Source organism: Parasteatoda tepidariorum, chromosome 4, assembly GCF_043381705.1.
Source record: "Parasteatoda tepidariorum isolate YZ-2023 chromosome 4, CAS_Ptep_4.0, whole genome shotgun sequence".
In the NCBI taxonomy this organism is placed as follows: Eukaryota; Metazoa; Arthropoda; class Arachnida; order Araneae; family Theridiidae; genus Parasteatoda; species Parasteatoda tepidariorum.
This window is the reverse complement of record NC_092207.1, coordinates 76,857,846-76,876,755: the sequence shown is the minus strand read 5'-3', so window position 1 is coordinate 76,876,755 and position 18,910 is coordinate 76,857,846. Positions and strand designations below refer to the sequence as shown.

Below are 18,910 nucleotides of genomic sequence, written 5' to 3'. Positions count from 1 at the left end.
AATGTTTGAACACAAATTTACCAATACATCGTTTCATTTCAGTTTTATCTCTAGGAAGTTCGTATAAGCAACATTTTTGCATGAATATGCATAAAGCCCTAACAGAGCTATGCGCGAGATTAATTGAAGTGGTGTAAATACAATTTCACACCTGGTTCCTTATGATACGACTTTGGCTTCCTACTTTAAGATTGACAATGCAAAAGGAGTCAGAAATTATTGCTGCAACAGCCGAATTGGAGATAGTCAAGCCATTCAAACGTGCTTGGAATTAAACAATTGTTTANGGTCTCTCCAATATTTCTGACAAGAAAAGAAAATTTGCGTGAATTATCATCAAATTCCTTTCAGTTTAAAACAAGCTAAAATAATTAAATTTTTTGCAGGCATTTAGTATATTTAAGAATTTATTTATTTTTTTGTGAGTGAAAGTTTGAGAATCATTGTGAGTGTGTAATTTTATTTTATTCCCCTCAAAAATCGGGACCCCCAGCGACGCCTAGGATAGGACTCGTTTTCCATTAAATCAAAGACACCTCTATCTGAACTGCACTATTTAAATGGCGAGGAAATCATCTGATTAAATTTAATAAGATGATATAATATTTAATAAGACTCAACAATTTGAATCGTTATCGAAACAACTGCTTTACTACATAATATAAAAAACTCATTCACTGATACATTCATATTCTCACGAAGATTAATCCAACATTAAAACTGTGTAGCGATTTGTTCCAGTTTTCGTACAAAATTTGATATTTAAACACAAATGTTTAAACACAAATACATCGTTTCATTTCAGTTGTATCTCCAGGAAGTTCGTAAAAGCAAACTTTTTGCATGAATATGCATAAAGCCCTAACAGAGCTATGCGCGAGATTAATTGAAGTGGAGTAAATACAATTTCACACCTGGTTCCTTATGATACGATGTCTTCTATTGGCTTCCTAGTTCAAGATTGACAATGCAAAAGGAGTCAGAAATTATTGCTGCAACAGCCGAATTGGAGATAGTCAAGCCATTCAAACGTGCTTGGAATTAAACAATTGTTTATGTATGCAAATATATCTTCTGGAAAATTCAAATTTTATTCAGAGTGTATGGCTGATTTGATACCTTTAGCTTCGATCGAGTGGCAGATGTGACAACTGTATGTTAAGTCGTTAAATGTTGTTCGATTAGTAGTATAATTATAGGCATTAAATGTTGTCTGGACAAACTTTTTTGACAGGACGAGTTATTCGTATGGAGTTTCGTTATTTACTAACGTTGTATTTTTAATACTGTATAAAAATGGAATCGATTTCAATTTAGTGTACTTTTAAGATATTACAATTTTTGAATTTAAATATTTAAAATATTTAGGAGAAATAAGATGACATAATAACTGTAATGATTTCATAAAAAAGAATAGTCAAAAAAGAATAGAAAAAGAAAAAGATTTGAAACAAATTCAGCTAAAAGTACTTACTTCCTTAAGTAAAATATAATTTTTTTCCTTCATAAAATGAAATTAAAAATTCGAACTGTTTCCGTTTAACATGAATGTTATAAAATTTTGTTTTGCTAAAAATTCAAGCTGATACTGCTCAACATAAGCGTTACAAAAAAGTAGTTTCGCTAAAAATTCGAACTGACACCGTTCAACATAAGCGTTACAAAATTTTGTTTCTTTGCACAAGCAGTAATAAAAGAAATATCTGCATTCATATTTTTAACGAAAAATACCTAAAAAAAAAGCTCAAATTAAGCTTGACTAACAAAACAACCTGTCACCCAAAACAATGTCTTGTTCTATTTTATTGAAGATAAAAGATAAAGACGAAAATTTAGAAAACGATTCTGAATATCCACTATTAATCGAATTATTTCTTAAAAAATAAATATTTCCTTTTGTTAGCCTAAAAAAAGTATTTTTTTATTATTATTAAAATAAGGGCATATCAATTGGAGCAACATCAATATCAACAATATTAAGCTCATTTTTTTTATTTATTTATTTTTTTTGGAATTAACTGATTTACAGAGTGAAACAAAATAATAAATTTTCGATTTTTAAATTTCAGGATTTTGTCTTTGATTGTATATGCGTTCTCTATAAGCTAATCTCACAAAAGTTAATCGTTTTACAATCAAAATTAAAATAATTTTCAAAATAAACATCCCAGAAATTGTTTTGTAAGTTACCAAAATGTTATGTTTCAAAAGATTATCATAGAAATGTAATAGTTTCATAATCATGGAAAAGTTTGTGAGAGCATACAAAGATTCTTATTCGTTTTGTTTTGAAAAATATATATTGAATACAGTAAAAGACTCAGAATTCTGGTAAACAAGGTTTTTTATGTTAACTACACGCAAAAAGTCGAAATAGTTTTCGTTCATAAATAACTTGGCGAAAATTTTTTTATTACGATCTACGCCAAAACTAACACAAATGAAGGAGATACGAGACAGAAGTAAAATGAAGTGCTTCCGCATCAACTAATTTATTCGTCTGAAATGATGACGGTTTTTCTGAATGAAATAGTTACTAGGAGAGGGGTTACGCACGATTTTAAGGGCCCACTTAAGAAAAAATGTTATTTGTGGAAGTGATGATTTCCATTCTGACGTCATGAAAGGATTTTGAATTCTATTTTTGGTGATGTCGAGCCGCATAAACAGACCGAACTAAATCTCTTAATGAAGACAGGATGGCCGGCTACGTGAAAAATGGCGTAATTCAAATGGGCAAGCCTAAAGCTGATTCGTGACGCTTACTGCAGGCTCCTGAATATCCGATACTAGATTTTTCGAAATACTTGGATATCCAAAAACTTCTCGATTTACGCATAAAAACTTATAAGAGAAGGATGCTTCTGACTTAAGCTGAAAAATCTGGAAAATTTTTCCTTCTAAAATTCGGGAAATGGTATTTATGGAAGTGATAATTTCCGGTCGGACGTCAAGAAAGCAGTTTGAATTCTATTTTTGGAGGTGTCGGGGTACTTGAGCAAATGGAACAAAATCTCTTAATAAAGACAAAATGGACGGACATAATTCAAGTCAACAGCTGATTCATGACGTTTACAGTAGGCTCCTACATATACGACACTCGATTTATCGCCATGACTGGATATCTAAAAATTTTTCGATTTACGCATTAAAACTTAACAAAAAAAGATAAGCTGCTTATGATTTTTATTCAAAATTTATATAAAAAAAAATCCATTATATTTTTATAATAATCAAATATACATAAAGACAAAAAACTATTTAAACAAAAAAAAATTATTTCTATTTTTTTGTTTTTTGTTTTTTTTTTGTTGTTAAAATTCTCATTCCTTACACTGTATTGCTGTGAGATTTCGTGACGCTTACTGTTTTGATTCACATAATCGAGATTAAACTGATAGCAAGCGATTCCTGTAAAGTGTAAAGATAAATCTTAAAAGCAGTTCTCAAACAATTAAGTTTCAATTTAATTCAGGGGAAAAATTTTAGAGCAAATAAAATTGGGTACCTGCAACTCGAAAGGAACCGAAGTGAATATGCATAACTATGTGATTTAAATCAGATTTCATTGGATACTTTTAAGCGACGTTACACACGTTAAGCGTAACGTTGCTTTAAAGAATCTAATTAAATCAGAGTAAAATTTCAGTAATAAGTTGCTTCAGAATGATGTCAAACTCCTAACGTAATTGTGACGTATTTAGCATTAAAAAATTTTAACATCTGCCTAGAAAATAGGCTCATTAGCTTTTGAGCGAGAACAAAAAAGTACAGAATGCTGAGACCGATTAACCTGCATTTCTTTTTGTTTAGATACGTGGAACGAGTTCCGCGAAAAAAAGTTAAACTTTATAGATAATCATAACTCTCACCAAAACATCATAAAAAGAAATTATCTACCTTTTCTAATTCTTGCAGCTGTCCTAACCAGGCTCCCAATAATTTGTTCGGGTCATCGTCAACATCAACGGTCTCTCTGTCTGTATCGTATTCTTCTCCTTCGCTTGTACTGCTGTATGTACTGTCATCAAGGTTAAAAGACGACCTGCAACAAGAAAAAGAAATTATGCATCTCTATTATCAGACATGTGTGTGAAAATTGTCTTAGTTGAACAGTCGGACCCCGATTTAACGAATTCATAGGAACCAAAAATATTATTCGTTAAATCGAGGATAATTCGTAATATCGGGGACAAAAGTCAAAAAAATTGACTAATCTTGATTGAATATCCGAACATCTCTAATAGACAAATACACAAAACTCGGTATATTCTTACACTTTTTATTCAGGGTTTTAAAATACAGCGAATGATTACGCGCTGTTTAATTTGAAATTTAAAAGCATTTCGTGAGTAAGGTTTGCTTATTTCCTTGATTTCTTACTTAGAAAAGTTCTTTTTCGACGCTATGAAGCGAAGAAAATACTCCTTCATTTACATCTTGCTGCATTAGGTAAGTTTTCACTGTTTCTAAACCAAGCAAAGCATCAGAAAGAGTAACAGTTTTCACTGGAGATTCACTATCATTGATTTCTGCGTCAGAGTCGCTATTCATTGTTTCCTATAAATCTACTTCATAAAATTCGTTAAATCGCGAAAATCGTTAAATAGGGGTTCATTAAACCGGGGTACGACTATATTAATTGTATTCTCATTGAGAGAAATGCATTGGCCAATAATTTATAATAGTAAAAGAAAAGATTTGTGTGACTTTCTTTTCACACCATAAATGTTTGTCTTAAACGCTGACAGCAGGATTAAGTTGCAACTTTAGCCATCTATTCCTAAAAATTGCGACAAAAAATGTTTTTTTCACGATTTTTTAGGAATAAAGATCCTAAAAATCCTTAAAACACTGAGAAAAAAGTATGGTCAAAACTAAAAGAATACGGTAAAAGTTATCATTTTTCTGGCTCTATGGGAAAGGTTTTGGTGAAATTAACAATAAAATATGGTTTTATAATGTGTGATAAAATTTGATAAATATGGTAAACTTCAGTAATTTAGTACTTTACAGTGAGGCATAGAAACCATTTATTCGATAAAATTTACTTTTCAGTTTTGTATTTTTTACTAATTCTGGGGTAACGAAAATTGTAATTTTAAAAACCAGAACTTCCGGTAAACTGTTATTATATGAACGGAAAAATCATCAAATGAAGGGTTTTAATACCGCATACATTTGTTTTTAATACCAGAGTGTTTTTGTTTATCCGTAAATGACATTACCATACAGTATAGCATAATTGTACCAGAATCCTTTTCTCTGTGTGATCGTTTAAGAATGGAGATTTTAGGTATAGAGGTCCTCTATTTTTTAAAATAGGAATAAAGGTCTCTTTTTCTATTTTTAGGACTAGAGATTTTTAGATTAGTCTGTCTGTTCGAGAGGGATAAAGGGGAGAAAAAAAATTTCACATACAATGAGCATTAAGAATTGTTGCATTTTTAATTGCACACGATTCCTTTTGATTATTTTTTCTAAAAGATAACGTCAGTTTTGCTTTTTACAACTCTATTTAATTAAAAATAAACTTCACTGGAAGTTAATTGCATGTTCTTTAAAAATGCGTCGTATTTCATTCTTTATGTGAGGTAAATCAAGGTAGATGACATATGGGATCGTTACAAATAAAATCAAGGTAGAAGGCATGTGGGATCAACGCTACCGAATCCCATTTTGCAAAGACCTGAAACCATAATGTAATTCTTTTATTTATAGACAGACTTTTGACGCGTGTTTCTATAAACCTAAATAAAGCAAAATAAAATAATAATAATAAGTTACATAAAGTGCTAATGCATAAAAAAATTGCCTTATTGTGGTAAACTTGACTATCAATTGTAAGACGAGATCAATAGCATTAATTTTAGTGCCGAACTAGTAAATCTTTCAAATTGATCTTTTAAATTAGTTCAAACATAGTTAACATCTCTTTATATCATATAATATTTTTAAAGTATGTTTTGTTGACGTAATAACATAAAGTCACCGGAAAGGACAACAAAAAATAATGAAAAAAATTTAATTATTTAAATTTTTTTAATTTTGTTGGCATATGTAATCAGTTTTATGCATGATTATAAAGTGTTTCATTATACCGATTTATTGATTATTAAACCACTTTTTTTTAAAAATCCAGTGGGAAGACTGGGTATTCTAATAGTAATGTAAAAATAGACAATATGTAATCCTAAAATAATTACAATTTTTCTATCAAATTCGCTTATTTTATTCAACACTTTACAAGCGTAAAATGATTTTGACGATTTTTTCAGAGCATCGTAACGATCTATAAATTTGGATAAAGTGACATGATGAATAATCTGATGAAAAGGTAATAAACTTCTATATAGCCATGTAAAATTATATATAGTAAGTGTTATATAATAAAATTATACACGGCCTTCTATATAGCCTATGTAGACATCTTAAAATCTTTACGAATTCTTGANTGTGTACCACTAATAAAAAAGGAATGTTTTTATTTCAAATATTTTTATTTTTATTAACGTAAACGTATTTCAGTTATTAACTGTTAATTCTGCAAAAATAGCCAATAGAAAAATACGTAATTGTAAATTTTCATGGCTAGCTTTGTTTTTAAATAAAATTTTTTGAAATTTTCGTTTGTTACAAGATATTTGCATAAGAACGCGTACCCCTGGGGGTACGCGCACCACACTTTGGGAAACACTGGAATATCCGAACATCTCTAATAGACAAATACACAAAATTCGGTTGAAATTAGGTAGATTCTTACACTTTTTATTCGGGAACTTAAAATACAGCGAATGATTACGCGCAGTTTAATTTGAAATTTTAAAGCATTTCGTGAGTAAGGTTTGCTTATTTCCCTGATTTCTTATTTTAAAAAGTCCTTTTTCGACGTCATGAAGAGAATAAAATACTCCTTCATTTACATCTTGCTGCCTTAGGTAAGTTTTCACTGTTTCCAAATCAAGCAAAGCATCAGAAAAAGTAACAGTTTTCACTGTTTTCAAATCGAGCAAAGCATCAGAAAAAGTAACAGTTTTCAGTTGAGATTCATTATCATCGATTTCTGCGTCCGAGTCGGTATTTATTGTTTCCTATAAATCTACTTCATAAAATTCGTTAAATCGCGGAATTTGGTAAATAGGGGTTCGTTAAACCGGGGTTCGACTATATTAATTGTATTCTCATTGAGAGAAATGCATTGGCCAATAATTTATAATAATAATAAAAGAAAAGATTTGTGTGACTTTCGTTTCACACCATAAATGTTTGTCTTAATCGATGACAGCAGGATTAAGTTGCAATTTTAGCCATTTATTCCCACAAATTGCGACAAAAATGTTTTTTTAACGATTTTTTAGGAATAGAAATCCTGAAAATCTTTAAAACACTGAGAAAAAAGTATGGTTAAAACAAAATTTTTAAAACACTGAGAAAAAAAGTATGGTCAAAACTAAAAGAATAGGGTAAAAGTTTTTCTGGCTCTATGGGAATGATTTTGGTGAAATTAACAATACAATATGGTTTTATAATGCGTGATAAAATTTGGTAAATATGGTAAACTTCGGTAATTTTATCATTATACTTTTATCATTATACTTTACAATAAGGCATAAAAACCATTTATTCGATTAAATTTACTTTTCAGTTTTGTATTTTTTACTAATTCTGAGGTAACAAACACTGTAATTTTTAAAACCAGAACTTCCAGTAAACTTTTATTATATGAACGGAAAATTCATCAAATGAAGGGTTTTAACACCGCATATATTTGTTTTTAATGCCAGAGTGTTTTTGTTTATCGAGAAATGACATTACCATACAGTAGCATAATTTTACCAGAACTCCTTTCTCTGTGTGATCGTTTAAGAATGGAGATTTTAGGAATAGAGGTCCTCTATTTCTTAAAATAGGAATAAAGGTCTCTTTTTCTATTTTTAGGACTAGAGATTTTTAGATTAGTCTGTTCGAGAGGGATAAGGGGGGGGGGAATTTCACATGGGTTGAGCATTAAAAATTGTTGCATTTTTAATTGCACACGATTCCTTATTATTATTATTTCTAAAATATACCGTCAGTTTTTCTTTACAACTCTATTTAATTAAAAATAAACTTTACTGGAAGCTAATTGCATGTTTTTTAAAAATTAGTCACATTTCATTCTTTATCTGAGGTAAATCAAGGTAGTTGGCATATGGGATCGTTAAAAATAAAATCATGGTAGAAGGTATGTGGGATCAACGCTGTCGAATCCCATTTTGCAAGGACCTGAAACCATAATGTATTTATTTTATTTATTCTTACACTTTTGACGCGTGCTTCTATAAACCTAAATAAAGCAAAATAAAATAATAATAATAAGTTACATAAAGTGCTAATGCATAAAAGAAATTGCCTTATTATGGTAAACTTGACTATCAATTGTAAGACGAGATCAATAGCATTAATTTTAGTGCCGAACTAGTAAATCTTTCTAATTGATCTTTTAAATTAGTTCAAACATAGTTAACATCTCTTTATATCATTCTTAAAATGTGTTTTGTTGATGTAATAACATAAAGTCACCGGAAAGGACAACAAATAATAATGAAAAAAAATTAAATTATTTGAAATTTTTTAATTTTGTTGGCTTATGGAATCAGTTTTATGCATGATTGTGAAGTGTTTCATTATACTGATTTATTGATTATTAAACCACATTTTTTTTATTCCCGTGCGAAGGATGGGTATTCTGATAGTAATGTAAAAAAAATACAATATGCCAAATTTTCCAAATATCAATTTCGTGATAGGGAATTTTAGGATATTTATATTAGGGAATTTTAGGGATTTTATTGCCATCAAAATACGAAAATTTTATTACCTTAATAGCTAAGAATGGCTTGCAATATTTTCCATATATGATTGACATTAAATAAACTTGAATTTGAAATGTTTTTATTACGCTAACTCATAATTTTCACTAACAAAAGAAAAGAAATTTATTACTGATAGTTAAAAATATTTTTCATTAATTTAAGTTCAGAATACAAATAAATTGAAAATGTTAATAAAAACAAGAAAGAAAAGAAAAAGAAAGAATAACCGATTACTATAAATGAGACTCCAATATGCATTTAGTAATCCATATTTAAATATTAAAGCGAGCAATAAAGTTATGAAGAAAAAAAAATCCATTTCAATAGGGATTTTTTTTAGGAATCTTTCTGAATTTTAGGGAATTTCCTAAAATATTCAAAAACCTGGAGAATTTTTGTTAAACCAGTAGACTAGGAGAAACTGGCAAAATCCAGTAGTCTACTTGTTAATTCAGTAGAGTTGGCAGCTGTGGTTAAAGCTTTCAAACAAAATAACGAATTGTACTTATTCACTGTTGGAAAAACAATAAACTTTTTTCCAACAATCCCTCCTTGGATTACTCTAACTACCGAATAAATTATGCATGCATATCCCTAAAAATCTTTTCCATCGTAACTACTTAATGATACAATAAAAGTCATGTTCATTTATTTGAGCGCACTTTAAGAGACAATTCTCACAAATTCCCCCTTTATTTCATCGCCTTCATTTGGAACAAAAATCACATTCTTTTCGGTTGGAAAGCCATTTTCGAAGACAATGAAGTCCTGAGACAAAGCGGTCGCCGTAAAAACGTCGTTTAAGACAACCCGCAATCACTTCAAAACCCCAGAGACTTCAATAAATTAACGTCTAATAGGCTCATATGACTCCCGAAAGATAAAGTAACGCCAAATACTCTCCCGCTACCATGACAGAAGACAAAAAAAAAAGGAAAGAAATATCCTTTTTTAGTTAGATCATAATAATCCCCGGAGTGGTACAAACGAGTATTAAGGAAAAAAGCCGGCACAATATTGATGATGAAGGAGCTAAAATAGTATCGCCATAAAAACCGCCAAAAGCTTTGTTTTCTTTTTCACTTTTTGTGTGGTGTCATCGTGGTTTGAAACGACCGAACGGGGCGTTAATATAAAAAGAGATTACCGTAATAACTTTTGATATAATGATCGGATTTTCACTTACTGGGACTCATTTTTAATGGTCTCCTAGGATTCTCGGGAGCCCATGTGCAAATAATTTTATTTTAAGTTAAGTTACGAAATCGGACACAAAAACGTACCCTCTCTGAATAAATATAAAAAGTTTTTTTTTTTTTGATACAGTTTTAAATCTCAAAATATGGGAAAGGGCCCCAATCTGGGGTTTATAGTCTAATACAGAGAGTCTAATATTCAATTTCTCAATTTTTAATTTACCTTTCTGCGTATTTCGCCTTATTTCTAGATATTATAAAGTGAATAAAAAGATTTTTCCATGCAATTATAATAAAATTTGTTAATCCAAAAGATAGTTCCTCGTGAAAAATTATTTTTTTTCTAAGTATTTATTGTTATTTAATTTACTGATCGTCGAAAAAGTTTCTGAATAAAGCAAACAAATTCTTACACCAGATTAATCGACGTTATCTTAAATGACGAAATCCAAAATTAGAAAGGAATCGATAGAATTGTTCTTGGTGAATGGGGTGGGATTCTTCTTTAAAATATTGTTAAATACGCAATAACCACTCTGCTATTAACCGCAATCCCAAACTATTAACCACTTTTTTGCCTTAACTATATGGACCATATTTTCCAGATTACGGCTATTACTTTGAGGATCAAGAATCCAATTTTGTCACACAAAAAATTTGTTTACTCAGAAAAAGTTTTATTTTATTTTTTTTTAATTCCGTAACTTTAATATATTGTTCGAACTAATTGATTGAGAATCAATTAAGAAATGGCTTAAACAATGTTTTTAGAGGTTTTCTGTAACTTAAAACGATTTCAAATTTAGCTTCATGATTTTTTATCTATGAAACAATTTTTTCCCCTTGTATTTACACAAACATTGCCTCCATTTTTTTAATGATAATAGTGATAAAGCTTTATGGGTTGAAAAGTTTTCTACATTATTTTAATCACAAATTTTCGAATTACCGTAAAAAAAACAATGACTTTTTATAAATTACTCATACAGCTCTAATTTTTAAAAAAGGACACTTAAAAAAATTAAGTTAAATTATGAATAAAATGCAATGGCTAGCAAAATACTACTAAGAAAAGAAAAAGTGCGAAAACATTTAGTTTTTTAATATATTGTAAAGACCGACTGTTTAACAATTCTAGTTTTGCCAAGTTTTTTAATAACGTAGGTTTCAATAGAAGCAGATGTTGTAACATATGTCTATTTATTTTAAAGCTGATTTTCATAAATTGATCTTACTTAAACACAATGTAACTTGTTTCTTCCATTAACTATGCAATTACAAAAATAATTTTACCAGTCTAAATGCAAGTTTTAGTTATTCCAAAAGACATTTTATCAGTGGACCTAGTAAGAGACTGATTTTTTGCTTAAAGTTTTATTTTTTATTAAAAAACTGATGAGCTGTATTGTATAAATAGTATTTGTCAAAGAAAAGAAGACACGGTAAGTGATTAGGGCGTGGTGCAGGGCGGTCCTAGTAGATATCAAATTAAAAGTTGTCCATTTATGGCAAAAAAAATAATTTCCAAAGAACAAAAAACGTTAAAATAATAATTTTTTTATCGAAAAATTGTGTTTTTATCAGCTGGTTTCTAAAAGACACACCTCATAGGTATACTACCTAACGTGAATAATGATAAAGTGAAAAAAAGAACCTATTTAAGAACCACCAATCGTGTCAAAAATAAAATAAGCCATTAAAACTAGAGTTGCAAACGAAAATTTTGGAAACCTGAAAATAATGAGCACATAGCTTAATAAACATAACGCACTTAAAATGGTTTTTGAATCAATGTTGTACGCAGTTCAGTTCAAACCGCAAATTAAGCATTCAAAAAGAAAGAAAAAAACTTGTTTGTAAAGAGGGAGTTTATGAACACTGCTCTTCTATGGCGCCAACACAGTTATTATTGGACTTCACACTGTTTTTTGTCGGGAAATTCCTTCTAGCCGACTTTCTTTAATGCCAAAAATTTCTACTATTTATTTAGCTTTATTTATTTATTTTAATTTATCAAAATATGGAAGAATAAAGGAATTTTTTAAATAATGAATAGCTTGGTAGAAAAATCTGAAAATTGCCAAGAAATCTGAGAATTGCTTGTCTCGTCTCAATATGGTATCTCCATTGATTTATAGAGGGAAGTAAATAAACAAAACAAAAATGGCAAGGATCTAAGCTAGATTTGTAGTTAAGTTTTATTAAACACTTAGAAACGTCTGTTAAATTCTTTTTATAGTATTCATTTTTTTTATTTTTAAGTCTTGTGCTGTGGTAGAAAATAGGGAATCGGGGAAAAAGGAAGAAAATTTTTTTTTAAATAATTTTCTTAAAAAAGAGCAACACTTTTTGTTAATTTATTACCCTAACGTATGGTGTATGCTGTAGACTAATTGGAAAATCTGTCTCTTTGCAAACTGCCGACGTCGTTTGTTAGGGTATTGCAGAGAGCCTTGTAGTTGCAGTGCAAAATGACGTCGGCAGTTAGTAAAGAGTCGGACTTTCCAATTAGCCTACGTACGACATGTATACAAATCATTTTCGCCAAGAGTATTTAAGAGGAAGATAATTTCCGTCAAAACAAACGTGTCTTTAAATGAATTTAATTAAAATACTTAATTGAGAAATTTTGTTACAGCACCTACAATTTACTGGTAGGGTGTTTGATATTTACTTAAATGCGATGCTACAGAGGGTAACATAATAAAGACAAAAAGAAAAAAAGAGAAAAGGGAGAATAACGAAGAAACATTATAAAAATAAATATTTTAAAAAATATTTAAGAATTTTATTTAAAAAAATTAAAACGTTTGAAAGCAAAATAATGAAAAGATATAATTTCCTCATCAGCTCACACGATTATATCCGCAAAAAAAGAGTGCATTCTAATATTGCATTAATAGAGCCAAAGAAAAATATATCAATAAAATTGTGTAAGGATAACTCAAAAAATTAAAAAAAAAAGAAGAACATATTAAGTAAAAAATACAAAATAAAACATATCAAGCAAAAAATAGAAAATAAAAAGCAATATATATTAATAAATAACATAATAATAATAGAGAAAATAGAAAGCAATGTTTGCAAAGAAAATATACTACAAAGAATAACAATATCTTTATTGCATAAAATAATTATGAAAATATAATAAAATATTGTATTATGAGCGAAAATATAATTATTATTATTCTATTCATATTTGTTTCCATGCCGATAAGAATATCAGATAGCAAATTAAAAATTTTTTCTAATAAACCAGAATAAAGCAACTTTTAACAACTACAACAATAAAACTACTACAAAAGAATAGCTTAGACACATACTTAATTAAAGGAAATAATTTTTGAAAATTGAAGAATTGATGAAACATTAATTTCTTTTAACATTATAAGAATTAATTTTTGAAACATTTTCTCCCAAATGATATCATATAGCTAATACGCTTTCATTATGTAACCAAGCATGCGATTTCTGGAGCGAAAAAAAAATTGATTATAAGTTAAAACTTTCATTTAACTAAAACTAAACTTTCCACCGATGCAAAAATTAGAAAAATTGCAAAACTTTTCAAGATTGTTTTACCAAAATCATCGGTGGTTTATTTCTTCTTCCATTTCAATCTTAAGAAGACACTCTACCGCAGAAGAAACTCTTCAGGGCAAATTCTCTTTCAACTTCATTAGTAATTCAAAGTATAGAAACAATTAAAAGTACTGAAGAAATGGGTTTAGGTAAACCTAGACTAAACCCTGAAGTTTCAAAAGCTGGAAACATTTCTTTTTTCAAAATATCAAAATGTAAACAAATTATGGAACACAATGGGAAAGTAATTTCCTCATAATATGTTTGCATTTTGAAAACATTTTTTCAGCATTTAAAACTTCATTGTTTTCACAAGGTTTTTTCACTCTAAATTTCAAAATGAATATGATGGTAAAACAGAATTTGCCATTAAAAATCTCTCCCGTGGCACAGCGTCCTCAAACGGCGCACATGATTGAAAAAAAAAATGGCAAAAAAAGAACATGCACCACCTATTGCTGAAACCTACTGAAACCGCAAGATTTTTGGCAACTTAAGCATTTGCTTGCACAAAAACCTAATCATTTTGTCTCCACCGCAGAAGCCCCTCACAGGGCGTGATGCCAGAATAAAAAGCTAGTAGGGTGCAGGTTGTATGATTCACTCGGTCACGACCCAAACGATTTTTTTAGAACAAAAAAAATATTAAACTTGTCTGTTCGGCAAATGAAAAGAAGATGGAGAATCTTCCTGAAATGATCACCTTGTCATAAGCGGTCGCGTGCGTATTGGTTTTATTTATTTTCTTTTTTTTTATACATCCCACGGAATCAGCTGGTGGCGATCTAAGGTAGTTAAGTTTACCCTCGACCGGGTCTTAAATTTCCATGATAATATGAGAATATGTGGGTGCTGAAGGAGGATTCGATCGGTGTTCTTGGATTTTTCTGGCCCACCCTTGTGAGGGAGAAAGGGAATCGTGTAAGGTGGGTGGTTTGGGCAAGCGATACGGGAGCAGGAACTCATCTTGATATCTCTTCGAAGAATTTAAAAATAGGTTGCAGAAATGTGTAAAGTGCTCAGAATGAAAATGAAATAGCTAAACGACTTTTGATCTTAATGTTTAGATTTCCAAGATGCAATTTTAATTATTCGAAATGATAGTTTAAAGTATGCTAATTAATTAGTGCAGACAATATTTTTTCATTATAAGCGAGTATAAACTTCAAGTGTCAACATCGAAAAGTAATCAATACTTCCCCATATTTTTTTTTACTGTAGATTATGCCTAGGATAAGAACAGCTGGTCCTGTCATCTTGTTTTATTTGTAGAAAATTCAAGATGTTTCACGTTTATTAAACGGTAACATTAAAAAAAAAATTAAAATATTGGTTTGAGTAATTTTCTTTTTTGAATTTGAACTCGATTGATTCATTAATGGAAAAATGTTTGTTCTAAAGGCAAAAAAATATTTAACACCTGCTTTTGGTGTTTTCCCAGAACTAAAAAAAATGAAACAAAATTTGGCTCACTATATTGGAATGAATGGTTCAGCTTGGACATTCTAATAGGCTTAAATTAACCCTGAGCCTATGGAATAACAAACGGTACTTTTTGTTTATCGATCGTTAAAATGGAAGGGGGGGGGTCATCGTAGCGGAAGAGTTGTAAGAGATCATAGACTGTATATTCTGTTTGATTGATAGAAATTTCAGAAAAGAGATGATTCCTTTGCAGCATGTTCCATCTATTAAAAAAGTCACACGTTATGGGATATTACAATATTTACGTTATTTCAAATCATGAGAAGTTTAATTGCGTTCTTACATGAAGAAATTGTGAATTAGTTTTGATTTAACCTTCTTCCTCGCTAACGTGTACATCTTTGTTTCCGTAGACTTTTTTTTTCTTTTTTGCCCAATGCCTACCTGGAGAATGACCTTTCGTCATGCAGGCATCTGAAGGGCAGATTTGTTTTTTGTTGGCCACTCTTTTAAGGGGGCCATATTAGGTGGGCCAACATTGCTCCCACAGTAAGGACAGTACAAAGAAGGAACGAACATCCATGCTTTACCCAGGATTCGAATCCAGAACCTTTTTGAGGCTAGGCCAGTTTCCTGACCGCTACACAGGCCGGTCGCTTGTTTTCATAAATAAAGCTCCTTTGTTGTTAAGCTAGGTTAAAATATTGCAACATAATGGAAAGATGCAGCATGCATTAGTATTAACAAACATGAGTTAAAAAACGAAATAAAAAATGATTTGCAAAATAACGAAGTTATTTTAAACAGTTTGTGACGATGAATACTTTAGCACAAGTTAGTTAAAAGCATGAAAACAAGATGTAAACATGTTGTTCTATGCTTGATCACGATGTTTACTAAAAGGAACGTCAAATGCACAATAATTTTTAAAAAGCTTTATTTGCGTTACGTTAACCTTGGCAAATATTTGCGGTCTCGCCTGATATTAAGGCGAATTAATTCACTTCAAATAAAATAGATTAACACGCTGAATGCCACGTTAATTTTACGTGGATTGCCAGTCTGGGCAAAATTATTTTCTCAGTATATATTGCATTAATTTCTTCAAACCATTTTAGTAACGATAATAATATTAAAAAAATTAAAAGCATTAAAAATTTACTCGAATTATGTGTTTCAAATAATCTTTGCTTCGCCTGTCACCGGTGACCCCCGTGGCTGTACGAAACAAACTCAATGCAGGTCATCGGTGACCCCCATGGCATTCAACGAGTTAAAATACATTTCTCTAGCACTAGATTCAAAAGATTGATACTTTCTTTTCTGATTTGAGTTCAGAAATTTCGGATCAAAAGTAAAAAATTTTCGAAAATAAACATCAGTAGGATCACGTAAACAACCGATGCTTAACAAACATACAACTTAAGTTTTCCCTTAAAAAATTATTAAAGAAAAAAAAAAGAAAGTGCTTTTGTTTTATAAAAAATATACTCCACGTATGTTTAAGAATTTTTAAAAAAATAAAATACAAAACCGCGACCCAAATGAATTTCTTTCGAAGTTTTTTTTTGTTTCCCGATCAATCTGAAAGATACTTTTTCTTTTGCTAATCCAACAAACAGTAGCTCGCTGATTCCCACGTCTTTTCAAACATGTTTTTCGTGACTAAACTACTGCTAGTTTGTTTTTCCGTGATCTTTCACTTATCAAAGCCGAAGACGCGTGAAGGCTGGATAAAATGTTTTTTTTCTTCTCATCAAAAACAGAACAAGGCTGTCCCTTTCATCACACAATGCACATCTGTTTTTCATTCCCCCATAACATTTTTGTTTTTGTTTTTCACGCAGCTACTTTAATTAACAATGTATGAAAAAGGCTTAGTAATCCATATGGACAACAGAACTGCACAACAAGCATAATTAAACAAAGGGAAAAAATGCTAACTATGTTGGTCATGAATTAATTAAATCAGTAACGCTTTCGAAAAATTATGAAAATTACTTTTGAAAGAAATTAAATATTTTTTTCCCATCAAATTTCACTTTAATCCGATTAGGACTATGATCATACAAACGTAATCGCGAGAAGAAAAAAACCAACAACAACGTAATTTTGATAATAAAACTAAAATATATGGCATTTAAACCATTCATTTGGTAAATTTTCCACTGGCATGGTTTACCGGAAATTCTGGTTTTCAAAATTCTTACTACATTTAGTAAAAATGCAAAGCTGAAAAGTAAATTTAACTGACTAAATGGTTTTTATACCATGATCTAAGGTTTCATGATAAAATTACCAAATTTTACCACCATTACTGCCAAACATCACAGTAATAAAACAATATCTTCGGTAAAAAGTGCCGAGCATTTTGATGTTTCCACAGAGCCAAAAATACAGTAAATTTTACCATATTCTGGTAGTTTTGATCTTACTTTTTTTTCAGTGTGAAAGGGTTAAAAAAAGTTGGACAATCTGTTGCGGGATGATCTTTTCATTTTGAAAATATATTGGGGGAAAATAAAAATAATTTAATAAAAAATATTTCTTCTTTTTAAGTGTTGATTATATATTTAAGTACCCCAGATATCAGAGCCGTGACGGCCACAGAGGTTAAAGCACTGAGCTGTCATTGTGTAGGACCGGGGTTCTATCTCCCGTGGCGGCTCGAAACCTACGGCTAATCTTAAATAGCTTAATTTATAATGAATTATAAAACACACAAATAGTTTTATTTATTTTCTGCTCAGTTAAATGTGTAAAATAAAATGTATATGAAACGAAATTATTCTGTAAAGTTCCAACGAAAAATAAGTCTTACAATAGCAAAAGTAATTGCAATACTCTGATTTTTAATAATAAAGTGAAAAGGTGATGGAAAAAAATTCTGTTAGATTTTATATTCTTTTGAACTGCGAATCTATATAAGCAAATGGTTTAGGTTCCTTTATGTAAAATTAATGTTTTCTTACTAACCCTCTGATAATGTGATTCGAGAAAAAAGAAACGGTGTATAGGGGAAAAATATTCTCCCAAAATTGGCCCATTTGCGAAACTGGCAGGAGGTACTAATGTCAAATTAATGAGAAAACTTTGCATTTATATAAGAAATATAATAAAATGAAATTTCAAATCTAGCCCAATTTTTTATCGATTGCTTTATAATAATTTGCTCATCAGAAAATATCTTTATGCCAAATACTGTAAGAAAGTGGGAAAAGTAATAATTTTTTTAAAAAATGTTTTAATAAAGAGTTCGAAATCTTTTTTTTTTAAATTAAAATTTTAAAACACTTTTGTCGTAAAAACTAAGAATGATTAAAAAAACGTTTAGACTAAAAATTGTATTAAGTGTGCTAAATTTATATCTTAACATATCTATTGTAAGCTGTTTTAACTTTGGTGCATCATCCATATAATCAATTTTTCCATAGAATATTCTACCGTAATTTTTACAGTAATCTTTATTTGATTAGAGTGATTCAAAAGTATTGACACACCGAGTGCCGGCACTTTTCACTGTAATATGATCCGGAATTTTTTGCAGTGTAAAGAAATTAAAAAAATCTATTTAAATTAAAATTTTCTTGCACATTTAGAAATTTTAGTGCGTATTGAACCAAAATATGGTTCAAATATGCTTGCAACGTTGGTGAACAAGTTTGGTGCAAAGCTGAATTACATTATACTATTTCTAAAATTTGATTACATTATACTATGGTTTAAATGGAACAGAAACAAGATTAAATTGAACACCCTATAAATGTTATAGTGATTCGAATTTGCACAGTATTATGATTTAAGGTACCCATAATATGGTTCAACGTTGAAACAATCGTTAAGAATTTTTAT

At 29.9% G+C, this 18,910-nt stretch overlaps 1 protein-coding gene across 1 annotated transcript in view; it reads right to left on the bottom strand.

The window, feature by feature from the left end:
* LOC107436524 (amyloid beta A4 precursor protein-binding family B member 1-interacting protein) overlaps positions 1 to 18,910 on the bottom strand; it is a 145,459-nt gene that overhangs the window by 81,528 nt on the left and 45,021 nt on the right. The window contains exon 2 of the mRNA XM_043041600.2: positions 3,901 to 4,045. Within this exon, the coding sequence (XP_042897534.1) occupies positions 3,901 to 4,045 (145 nt within the window). The remainder of the gene's footprint in view (positions 1 to 3,900; positions 4,046 to 18,910) is intronic.